Raw genomic sequence first — 12,957 nt, 5'->3', positions numbered from 1 at the left:
TATTGTGGATGTTGCATCTGGTGTTATCGCTCAGCTTTAAACTAGCAACATCCGGGGCCTCTGGTCCTGAATCAAAAATGTTCAACCATTTGCGTCAAGAATTTTCAATTCTATTAAGGACACGGAGGTGAGGATTATCCCGCCCATAGCAAGGGCAATCTACATAACTTGTTACTATGATATGATGTTATGATATTTTTGCTTTTCCCACCCTGTATTTGATGCATGGATCTTTAGAATTGGTTGTTACTAAATTATTTTTCTTTCAGATGAAAAACAGACTTAGAGGTCACAGATGAATACTGTCAGGAGTAAGTGACATTAGGGAGCTCCTGGTTCAAGGCTGCACCGGTTGTGCTTGTTTGTTTCCTTTCTTCAAGAAGTGGACCAAGGAGAAAAGCGGACATTGATGTTGGTTGATGGGACTTCAAGTTTTAATGTTGTTGGTCATCGGATTTGTGATGAGCAAAGACAGCTACGCTAAAATCAACAGAACTGGATTAGCTATATCATCATCCTAAAAGATGTTATGGTTCAGGGATGGTTGAGTTGCCCTCTGCTGTTTGCAGGGGCTGGAGTTAGTTTGAAGGTCGGTCAAGCACAGCTATAATCTTTGTAAAATAAATAAAAAATAAAATCTTTCTCAAGTTTATCAGGACTCCTGCACTTACTTGAGCATGCCCATGCCTACCTTTCTTCTATGTCTTCTGCACTGCATGTATGCAACCGCTAGAGGGGGGCGTGGAACAGAGAAATGAGGTTCCTCCCTGCAGCCTTTCACAGTCATATGTTTAATGCTCTCACACGGGGAGGAGGCGGAGGTGGAAGCTCGTCCAGCCCTGAAAAACACAACTCGCAGCAGCTCTTCCTAGGCTGCGGGAGGAGGTGCAAGTCTCGGAGGTGGTGAGGTTTCAGACGCTGCGTTTCCGGAGAAACCTATCCTAAAATCGAATTCATCTTCCAAAGAGGGCGGAGAGATTCTAGCGAATTAGGGGCTAGCTCATCTTTGGAGGATTGCTCGTTTTTGCGTCTCTTTCGCTTGTTTTTGTCGTTGTCTCGGGTCGCCTGAGTCCCTGGAGACTGACTGCCTTTACTTTAATATCATTTATTGCGCGGTGGAAATTGAGGTAACGCCAGAAGAAACCGCGTGCCGGGAATAGCAAAGCAGGCGGAGGGGGAGTGAAATCAGCAGCAGGAAGGAGCCGTGTTGCAGGGGTGCTGCTGAGAGAGGAGGGAGCCTGCTCTCCCGCGCCGTTTCCTGTTTAGCTCCGCACCTGGTACAGCTCACACCCTGCCTCGCCCCAGGCGGCATCACCAGCCCGGAGGAGTCGGCATGGCGTCCACCACTACCTGTACCCGCTTCACAGACGAGTACCAGCTCTTCGAGGAACTTGGAAAGTAAGGAAACTGCTGAGATCTGGTTCAAGGGGGACTTTACCACCCTTGGCCGCGTTAGCGTTACCACCCTTGCCCGAGTTTGCACTACCAACCCCACCCGGGCAACCCCCTCGCCGTCCATTCTGAAGCCTGGTTAAACCCTGCCGCCTACCAGCAGGATAGCTCTCCTACGGATACCCAGGTAGTTCTATCACTCCTGTCAGCACTAGCCCCCTCCTAAGATTTTGAGGTCCATGTTGTGAGATTTTTGTATTTTTTTTTTACAGTCTTTGCATTCTGGGACTTGCAGTTTTGCTTATCCCATTATAAACCCGGAATCACAGTTCCCAGCATGCAAAGGAAAAACATGGGCCTGGAGTAGCTAGACACGAATGACACGGAAAACGTGGCAGTTATGCAACCCAATCAGAATTACCTCTGTCACCCTTACCCAGGTTAATTTTACCACCTCAAACTAGGTGTCTGACAATGCTACATAGGTAGCTGCTCTCCCACCCGAGCTAGCATCAACTCATAATTCCTCTACCCTGCCGACCCCGCTAATTCTATCTCCCATATGGATGTTTGCTGTACCATCCGTAACTAGGTTAGCTATGTTACGTAGACCTAGGTAGCTAGACCGACTCTACCTAGGTTAAATCTGCCCCCTATACCAGGATAGCAATACCACCACTCCCATGGTGGCTGTGCAACCAGTAGCTATACTATACCCAAGACCACTAGAATTATGCGGCAGGGTTGAATAAATTATACAGCAAGAAAATGCAAATTATGCAGCATATTTTGTAATAGTACTGCTTCATTATTTTGCTATTTTTAAACTTGGTAACATTGTCTGGGCATTGGCTGCACCTCAGTAGTCCCGTTTTAACACCCAAATATAGCAAGAAGCAACAGAAAGATGATCAGTCCAGCTTTGCAAAGGACCTTCCACTGCGCAGTAGCACGTGTCGCTGCATTTAGAGTAGCTTTTAAACAGTTTGAGCTAGAAACACAATTTTGTTGGTAAAAAAATCTGCAGTTTATGCAGCAGATGATGGATTAAGTGACAAATGCAGCAAATCTATAATTATGCAAAACAGTCGCTGCGGTCGCACAATTGCATAATTTCAGTGTCCCTGACTAAACTTTTCCAGTTTTGTATATCCTTTCCTGTGTCATCTTTTGAACCTTTACCCATCTAGTCCTGCCACGTCTACCTGGCTGGTTCTACAACCTCCAACTGGACTACATCTGTGGCCTGTACTGGGTTAGGCCTACCACATGCATGAACCTGTAAATATTAACAGCGGTTCAAACCTATTTTATTTAGCGCTACCTCCCCTGTCTGGATTAACTTTACTGTCCCTGTCTGGGTTAGCTCTACCACTGCTAATTGGTTCTCTATTCATGATACCTCTATCACAGCTACACAGGCAACTGCACCACTCCTGTCCCAATTAGTTCTGCCTCCTCGACCAAGTTAGCTCTACCAGGGCCTTCGTAGTGGTTCCTCCACCACTACACAGGTTACATGTATTCCTACATGGATTAGTTGTGTGACCTGTGCCTGAGTAGAGCTAGAACGCTTGTCAGGGTTAGCTCTATCACTTCTACCTAAAGTAGCTCTACCTCCCCTGCAAGTGGTTGATGTACAATCACCCTACCAAGGTAGCTCTACTAGCCCTTCCCAGGTTAGTATTACCACTCCTAACTGGGCAATCTCTTCAACCACTAGCCATTTAGCATTACAATGCCTTCCCAGGTTGTACTCCGACTCTAACTTAGTTATCTCTGTGACCCCCCCCTACCCGGTTAACTCTAGCATTCCTACCCAAATTAGCTCACACACCTCTCCAACCCCACACCCTGTAGATTTACCACTCCACCCTTGGTAACGGTACCACCCCTACTTAGGTTAGCTCTGCTCCTGTACTAACTGTAGTTATACATTGGCTTCATCATTAGTTGTGTTGGCTGCACCTTTGGCTTGATCACCTTCCCCCAGTAGCTCTATCACCCCTGCCTGGGTACCTCTACCACTATTAGATAGATAACTCTGTCACCCCTAAAAGAATAGTTTAGCTCCCCTTGATTTATGTCTTTGTGGAGCTGAGGTACCAATTATTTCTAGAGGGAGCTGATATAATCTTCTGTTCCAGTGTGTGGTCTACCACCTATCCCAGGGCTGTAAATCTATCGCAACAATCCCCTCTTGACAGGTGTTGGACACGAGGGCAATCCCAGGGGGTTACCTGACACCTCTTTTTTCATCCAGGGAGGCCTTAGTCCCTGCCCTTGTGGTTGGGGTTAGGGAAAGCTCTGCAACCCATATCCCCTTCTCAAAAGAAGTTATGTCAATATTCCTGCCACACTTAATCCCCCCCACCCAGGGCATACCTTTCACTCCTTCAACCCTTTCTTAACCTAGAAGGACCCAATATCCTCTCCTCCCTCAAGTAGCATATCTGTCACTCCTTTACCTCCCTTTTTTCCCTGTTACAGTTGTGACACCCATCCACCACAGATTCATGACATTGCCTGTTCAGCCCACAATTCCCCTATGCAGACCTCACACCACTCCACATCGAGGGGGCTTGCCACTAGCTTCCTCCCTGGTGGAATTATGCCTTCCGCTTTCCCATCCGTGGGAGTGGTCTGGCACCCTTTCCCATGCCACAACCTCCTGTAGAGCTTGGCGTCGGACTTTTTGTGGCGATTCTGCTCACTCATGCTAACTTGTCTGTCCTTAATGTGTCCATTGCAGATATCTGTTTTTGGTCCCATGGTCAAAGGTTGAATCTGAGTAGGTTCAATCAGCCTTTTATCTCTCCTTGAGGTGAGGGGAGTGAGTACCACTACCGGCCTGCTTACAAGTCAGTCGTTTTTTTTTCCGACCCATATGTAACCACCTGTTTACATATGGGCCGGCATTATGAGCTCATTGTTTTTTTACCAATCTGATAAGTATTGGATGAGTTAAATACCTCAATCTTCAATACATTTCGGTTTCAGAGTGCAGGGAAAACCATACAGTAATTACTGTATAATGCAGATTTGGTCATTAAACTCCAAAATCCTCGTGTTATTCCCCAGAAACTCATAATAGGTGCTATTAATCACATCTGATAAATAAAAAACTTTGTGGTATTATTTAACAGATGCGATAAATAGCACCCTAACTTGTTACCAGGCCTTTAGTCCGTTAAATAAACATCTGTTTCTGAGTATCAATGTATTCAAGTATAACACACTTTGCAAATGCACTTGGGGCATTATCTCTTTAGGTTACGAGCTGACCTCTCCTACCACATACCAGTTTGTGGGGTGCGTTGTGGACAGTAGTCCCTGATGCAGGGGAAGCTTGCCCATTCCTGTCACCTGTGTGAAATTAGGCGCTCCTTACTCCTATACTGGGAATCCTTGCCTCCATGTTCTGCTCCTGGAGGACCTCTTGGTCTTGCGCCCTAGAGCATTGTCAATGGCGAATTCCGTGTTTCTTGCTCATTATTACCCGTGTTATGGTAGGAGAAGGAGGAAAATCACGCTTCCTCCCTTTCCAGGGTATTTCCTCCTATTTGTGGGAGATCCGGTGAGCAATTCTGCCTTCCCAGCAGTTACCCCCCTTAGAAGGACTTACCCAGAGTGGCTGGGTTGACTAAATTATAAAATACTGGGTGAGAAAAAAAGCAGCACATTCTGGGACATTATTATTTTGACATTGTAATACACATTAATATAAAAGGCATCCCAAGGCTTTATAAAATACGAAGGCATTTAAAAATGTTTATTTTCAACACATCCTTTCATAATTGAATTCACCGATAAATAATCCTTTAGGCTTGTTTGGAAGCACAGGAACACCATTTTGTTCTAATTCCAAGTGTAAAACCGCTTGTGTGAAGCATACAATCAGGGACGTAGCTTGGCCGGGAAGATTGGGAGGGGGGTGGTGACCTTCAGATTTTCATATAATCTCTCTAGCATAAAAGGTTGAAACACAATATACAACATTCAGGGCATGAGAGGGACTTCAGGGGCAGTGGGAAGGAATGCCAATTGATAGGGGTACCAAATAGGAGAAAACACAATATTCGGTAAAATAACCAACAGTTTTTAAGACTTTAAAAACAGAGAGAGGGAGAAGTGTGTGTGTTTGTGTGTGTAAAAATTCCTGGTGAAATCCAACACTTCCCTATACCCGAATGAAAGCACTTTTACCCAACCATTTACCAGAAAATATATTTATTGGGGCAGGAGGGGGGGTAACACCCCCCACCCTCCCCGAAGCTCCCTAAATAAAATGTTTCACTCGGCTGCATGCTTCTAGTGGATTCGTTGTGGGTATCCCGTTTGTGTTTTAATTTGGTTTTCTTCTCAGTTTTGGGTTATTGTGTCAATAACGTGAGCCATTTTCTTATACTTTGAAAAGACTCTGCAGAACAATGTTGAACATTGTGTATATACTAGGTACGTGTTTCACTGTTAGGGTATGTTGTGTGATTCAAGACATAAGACCTTCAAAGGAGAAGTAAAACCTTTGTATTTTTTCTTTATTTATCAGTTTTGAGAAGTGCCTGTAGTGCAATATGAATTTGCACGGATGAAGAAATCAAACTATTCGAGGACAGATACTGTTTATTTCCTCCCTGTTTGACCTTAATTTAAGTATGTAGGGCTTTTTCTTCATACTACAGGCGAAATGCTAAGCCTATTAACTGGGCTCCATAGTTAACTCTTTACTTCCTGCATACACCTAGCATCATATTAAAGGTTACCAGCTGACGTTTGCTGTGTAATGTGTGTGGCCTAATTGTTTCAGATGGTATTCTGCACCCCCCCCACCCCCATCTTATAGAATCTTACCACCACCATCCCATACACATTGTTAAATCTTCTGACATCTTTACTATGATACCTGATACCCCTTTCTTGCTTCTTCTGGGGACATCTGGCTGCCATTTGTCTCTTACTTGTGTTTTCTGAAGCCTGTTTCTCTCATAATGACTTGTTTTCTGCCCGAGATCTTGTAATGTTTCTGAATACCCGTCAAGCGTAGAGAGGACGTCACTATATGCCCTCCTCCACCTTATCCCCGAGGTGGGGGTGGGTATTTCCTTTCCATCCTCCTTTGGCTGCCTAGTCGTGGGCTCCATGAATGAAACTTGGTTCACCGACTTTAGACAGTGATATACCCCCCCCCCCTTCTCTCCTCCCCTCTCCAAGAGAGATATGTACACACACACACACACACATTCTCTATCTCTTTCTCTCGCTCTCTCTTTAGATATAAACAGCCACCATGATTCAGTAGGTTTCACTTGAGAGCATCAACGCATGCCTGTTGTTTTATCAGCAGACAACCACCATTGTCCCATAAATAAGAAACATAATTGCACATCGTTAAATGTAAGCGAGCCCAAGGGTCTCCGTCCTACAAGCATTCACTTTTCTTTTATCTGGGGGAATAGGTTTATGCTCGCGGCTCGATGAAAGTATGATATATATTGATAAAACATTCCCTACTTTCCAAAATATGCTTTTAGTTTGAAATAGCACGATGGAGGGGGAAAAGCACCGTGGGAAGGGAGCATGCTATTTTTTTTTTTTAGTGATGTATGCATGTTAAGACGGGATAATTAAAGATATTCTCAGCATGTCGCATAACCCTGCTTCAATTGCTGGGTACAGCAGCACGTCCTCCATTAGATGCTTAGAGAGCCATCCTTCCCTGGGGGCATGGACGGCTGCTGAGGAGAGGCCGCCGCCTCCTCTCCTGGCCTGTGCGCACTCAGACAAGATTGCCCGTGATGGGTCACACATGCTTGCTGAGCTGCCTTTTGCTTACAGCCTCTGCTGGCGCCATGGACGGCTCCTGCTTCTCTTCCTGGGAGTCAAGAGTGTCCCAAGAGCTGGGGGGTGCTGGCTGGGCAGGATATTTCGGTGTGCACCATGTACTACCACCTCCAGTGCTTTAAATGGAGAAAAAATAATCGCAGGTACTCATCAAAGGAGGATGGATTTGGAGAGCGGGGGTGGAGTGTGGGGTGGGCAAAAGGGCAGGGAAATGGCAGAGCTGGGTTTTTGACCTTTCCAAGCTTTGAATGCAAAGCAACCTTCAAAAAACAAAAGATTGAGGGAAAACAGTAAGGTTTCTAATGTATGCTGCCCCAAGACGCATGCTCATAACTCACTAAGCTATAATATGTCAATTAATTCAAGTTGTGCCATGCACGTAATACAGTGCTCTCTGTAAAAAAAAAAAAATATATAATAAAAAAAAAAACTATAATCAACTAAGCTATCTACGTAAAAACAAATCTGTTATATGCTGTGCTTTCCAACAAGCACATTAACTCTCAATGCAATTTTATGGTGAGTTGAACCTTTGATTAGAATGGACTCGGATCTTTCCAGCAAGTGCATTAAACACCTCCTGCATAATATTTCCACTTCTGGCGTCAGAAGGTGTGGAGGGTGCGTACTCTGCCGGGAAGGATCTTACCTGTTATCTAAACAGATGGCAAAAGATGGGATTCCCTGCCAGCCTAGATGAACGAATAGAGCTTATGCCAGAAACAGTGCCCTGTAAGGATTTCTTATTCACTATAAAAAGAAAGCCAGAACTATGGTCATTGCCATGTGGTTATATGATGATGTGTGTGGTAGCTCCCAAGTGGCTCCATGTTATGTGACATGTATGTTCAAGCAGTCTCTAATTTTTGCCATCAGAGCCTTTATAATCAGAAAGGAAACTACAAGTCCCAATCTGCAAATGCACTGCCAGCTTAAATCCAGAACTGTCTGAAGGTGTCATCCATTCCATGGAGCCTCCTGTCACATTTGGGATATGCCTGGTTTCCCATAGGGAACAAGTGGTTTAAATGCACCAAACCACTCTGTAAAAAGTAAACAAAAAAAAATGTTGCTCTTAAGGTCTTCTTCTTCTTCTTCTTCTTTATTTTTTTTTTTTATTTTTTTATTTTTTTTTTTCTTTCAGGTTAATCATAAAATTGATGAAGAGGGCAGGGATTTAAATTAAAGTAAAAATGTTCAATTTAAATTGTTGGTGAGCTAAGATTTTCAGTCCTTTAAGGGCATGCTAAAAAGCTGTATTGGCTTGAAGAATACCTCCCACACCCCAGTCCATTAGGTTTTACAGTCACCTCTTAAGCCCCACTGTGCAAGTTCAAAGGGGAAACCAAGCACCCTGCCGCCACACCCCTGCTCTGACCACTCACAGAGTGGCAGGGCAAGATAGGTGTGTCCTGGTGAAAAGATCTGCTGTTCTGGCACTCTTGTGCAAGCTCAGCCCAGGGCTGCACCGTGAATCAGGTCGGGACGTATGAAAAGTGCTGCCGAGGTACTACATAATGAGAGGAGCACCCCCTGTGCCAAGGCCTGGCCTCCTATGAGTACCGGTACTCTCCTTGTCCAAGGAGAAGTTCCTGTACTCCAGGGGAGAAAATTAAAAAGTGCCTGTACTAGGTACCAGCGAGGACTGGACCATTTAAAGCCCTCATCACCTCTCCAAATAACACATTTCATATTGCTGCTATTTCAATCCGCCCCCTCCCCCTTTGGGCCGTCACCATTCTATAATCACCTGAATGTACACCAGGCTGACAGGCAGTGCTCTTAGAAGGGCCTCTCCTGTCATGGAACTCTCTTCTTGCGCATGGCGTTCAAGAGAGTCTTCGTGCACACACAGAGTGTTTCAGGCAAACACAACGCTACGAGGATGGTTAAGCGTGGAATATAATTATGTGTGGTAGATTCAAGTCTAAGCACACGGAACCCATCAATATCCTGATGCGGGGTCTGCGGAATGTTTTACCTCCTTTTCTTCACTTATCTGTGTTAGATTTTGCACGAATGGTTGGATACAGAAGGGGAACCGGTACAGTGCTTAACCTGTGACGGCGTTTTCAGCTCGTGCGCACCAGGGGACTTAGTTTCATCATCTGCCTGACAACGAGCAAGAGATTGTCAGAAAGTGGGAAAGGAGGAAGAAGGGGATAAAGCGATCGGGAGATAAGCAGGGACAGAAAAGAAAAAGCACAGCTTATTTAGAGGCAGAAGATGCAAGCTGGTGGAATTAAGAGGCATGAGACGGAATTAAAACTAGGCATAGCTGGTATTCGGCAATCTCTAGTGCTTTTAGTGGGCAGGTACCCAGTACCTGCATTTCTTTTAATTCAGTGGTCTTCAGACTCTTTTATGTCGCCCCCCCCCAGTTGGGGAAAAAAACATCATTGCCCTCCTCACGCCTCCGATTTTTCTCACAATTGTTCTATTAAATTGGCAGTGTTTAAATATGTCTACACTTTTTTTTAAACATTGCAGTTAAGTTCTGTTACTGTTTTAAACATGCAGTTAAATACATAATGCCAAACATACTGTTCCGGTCAGGTAGGCTCTGTTAACACGTAAAAGTATCCACAGTGTGATTATTAGAAGTAGAGGTGGGGGTTTTGAAAAGTAGTTGAAGTCCATTCCCTTTTGACACATAATCCCAGCTTGGATGTAAATGACCAAATAGGTTAGTGATGGCCCATTACAGAACAGTTCACTGCTGGCCGTTTTTTTAACCTAAAAAAAGAAAAGCCTTTTTATTAACATAATGCTGCTTTTGGCCACAGCCTGCCCCCCCCCACCCAATTTGAATACCCCTTTTTGAACTGAAAGTGTGAGTAGCTGCGCTTCTTAGCAGGGATGCGGGGTACTTTTCAAAGGAGTGCCGGCACTTCTCTGTAGCAAGGAGGTAGTCCGGTGGATACGGAGTAGCTACACTTTTATATTTCCATTTCAAGCCAGCATTCGGGTTTCAGCTTCATCTGCACCATGCCAGCGAAAATAAACATGTGCCAGTAACACGCTTTTAATCAAACTAAACCTTTTTAAAATACACATACAGATATAAGCACAGTAAAGCGATTTTCTTCTTTTTTCAGACTGCATCTTAATGAAATTCTTTACCACTGCATCTGCGCCAGGAATAGGACTCGCGGACATTTTAAAAACCAACAGAAGGCTTGGATATTTCCTACTTCCTGGTTTTATCTAATAGTTCTGTTCGGCCTTGTGATGTTTTCTATCAGTAATGTTTGATTTAGTTTTGGGCTTTCAGTACCAAGGTACCCTAGTCAGGGTGAATGTCATACTTGATGAGTCCCAAATATAAGGACCCTTACAATAGTCACCAGATCTTTTCAAAGTGATTTTACTAAACTGCACAAACTTAGTCACTCTCATCCTAGTTTTGGATAAGTATGTTTTTTAAAAAGAAATATACACGATAAATCCCATGTATACAGATGCCCGGAGAATGTTACTGTTGTTGAAGGATGGCATGGGCCTAATGACCCACTGGCGGCATCACCTCTGGTGAGTTATAGCGCCTCCGCACACTCACCAGTGGTAATAAATAGCATCTTGTACAGTGTGCAGCTGCATATTTAGTATATGTTTGACAAACTAACCTCTGGGAGTCCACTGCAAGTTGAAAGGAGAAATGGCTGTCGTACGGTGTATAAGTAGGTATGGACAGAGATACTTTGAAGGCCATTCATCCATAGATTATTTTTCAGAGGTTCTCCAAACTCCCCAGTAAACTGAACCCCTTTTTTTCTTAGTTTGAAACCTACCAGAAGGCATAGCTATCTGCTTTCAAAGACCTATTGGAGACATGCTGCAAGCTTCCCTCCAAATGCATTCCATCCATGCTTAGTATTGGCTGTGTGTTTTATAACTCACATTTGCTTGCTTTCTAGTTATTGGATTTATTGATAGTAGGCTGCCCAGCACACCTTTGGCCCTCCCGTGGAGTACAGTCTGCTCATCACCCCTTTGAATGGCTCCTGGTATTCTTCCACGAGTGCTCGCTTCCTAGGAACTTTTTTTTTATTTTTAAGCGAGACATTCCGTGAGAGTGCTTGCATTTTCCGGTGTCTCCCTTGTACACAAATTCACGAAGCAGCTGATCCAGTAAATGGCTGTATTTCTGTGACAGGATTTCCTGCCTCCTATCTCTCTGCATGACTGATTCTACTTTTTTCTGGCACAAGTTCATCAGTCAGATGTGCGTGAAAGCAACAGTGTTCTGTCTAGGAGCTTGTTTGTTTTGGTCAGTGCTCTTTATCTATAGCCTAATGGTAAAATGCTCATCCTGAGTTTCATGCCATAGGCACTAGAAGAAAGAATGTACGGTGTGAAGTGGTAAGGGCAGCAACACCTGAAATAATCATGCTGGAGTTCAGAGATTGAATGGCATGGCTTTTTATCTTGTCAAATTTTCTGTGCATTCAGAGAGAGTTCAAACGTAATTTGTTCATTATAAACAAAAAATGTTCTTTTAGCTCCAGCACTTAGTATCGTGACAAAGCAGGGGATCCTTGTCAACAAGTTTTTACAGCACTTGCTACCTTAATTAAGCCTGTTTCTTAGCATTCCTAATGTTTACAGGTGATAGACCAAAGGAATATGGAGATTGTGAGGTCTAAGATTCTGTTTCCTTCCAGTTCAATAATTAAGTTACTTCCTTTTTATGGGCGAGCGCAAATCGCTCCGTCCCATTCTGTAAACTCTTTTTGGGCTTCCAACCACGCCCATGTCACGTCAGTCACTTTCATTGGTTTGTGGGCTTGCCTTTTAAAATCCGCTTGCTTTCATTTGTGAAAGACATGCATACGTCATTCCGTTTCCGGTGTTTAGCCCACCTACACAGCACCGGTAAACTACTAAAAACATACGAGGCTCGATGTTTTCAGCATGGTGTCTGGACTACTTTATCTGTTTATTTTCCACGTAGGGTGATCGCGCTGCATTTTACTTCGTGCGATCGCGCTGCATTTTTTTTTTCTTTACAACGCTAATAGCTTTAACTTGAGCAAATGCGAGACCCGTTGCATTGAAAATGCTTGTCTAACTTGACTCGCTAAAGGTAGTGATAGTATGCAGAGAAGGCTTACTGCAGAGTGAGGTAGAGGTACAGTGATTCCGATATGGTGTAGCACAGTATTGCCAAATCTGTGCCTCTTATAGAGACTAGGGGCATAACTTTGAGGGCAGTATGGAATGAAACCCCCAAAATAACGACACAACACACAGTTCATACTATGTACATGCTTCGCTCGACCTATGTCTTCTTTACATCCACCTGTTACCAGACCACAACCGTGCTAGCATCAATACAGCCTTTGGCCGCACCATAGACCAAACTTTTTGGCCACTGGGAAAATGTTTGTGTGTATCCATGGTGTACAGCATCAGGTCCCAAAGGGGAGACATAATTTCTTTGCTAGTGCCCATTTATAGTCCAATCCTTCCTACTCCGTAGCCGGCTGTACAGCCCCATCTCTTCCTCTTGAAGCACTGCATTTCACACTCATTTATACAGCACTTGGACAAGTGTGCTTTATAAATGTAATGAATTCCTAGACGAATCACATGCTTCTCTCCTCATTAAAGCGCAACCTTGTGCATCAGCGCTATAGATTTGAGGTGAAGGACCAATCGATGTTTCATCTTGCTGCGGATATGTTTTCACAGAACATCTGAGGGGCTCATTACCAAATTGCA

General features: G+C 44.2%; 1 protein-coding gene across 25 annotated transcripts in view; it reads left to right on the top strand.

Annotated features, from left to right (window-relative positions):
- Positions 1-731: 731 nt before the first annotated feature.
- The window catches only part of CAMK2D (calcium/calmodulin dependent protein kinase II delta), a 624,934-nt gene continuing 612,708 nt past the window's right edge, over positions 732-12,957 (top strand). For 13 of the 25 annotated variants that reach the window (XM_069242026.1, XM_069242007.1, XM_069242012.1 and 10 more), the window contains exon 1: positions 740-903. In XM_069242026.1, the coding sequence (XP_069098127.1) occupies positions 755-903 (149 nt within the window). In that variant the 5' untranslated portion in view covers positions 740-754. Of the gene's footprint in view, positions 1,399-12,957 lie in introns of all 25 variants that reach the window. The other 12 variants (XM_069242054.1, XM_069242030.1, XM_069242039.1 and 9 more) reach the window with 1 other exon arrangement.

This window comes from Pleurodeles waltl, chromosome 1_2, assembly GCF_031143425.1.
Source record: "Pleurodeles waltl isolate 20211129_DDA chromosome 1_2, aPleWal1.hap1.20221129, whole genome shotgun sequence".
In the NCBI taxonomy this organism is placed as follows: Eukaryota; Metazoa; Chordata; class Amphibia; order Caudata; family Salamandridae; genus Pleurodeles; species Pleurodeles waltl.
Note: the sequence above shows the minus strand (reverse complement) of the source record. Positions and strands in the feature narration are given on the sequence as shown.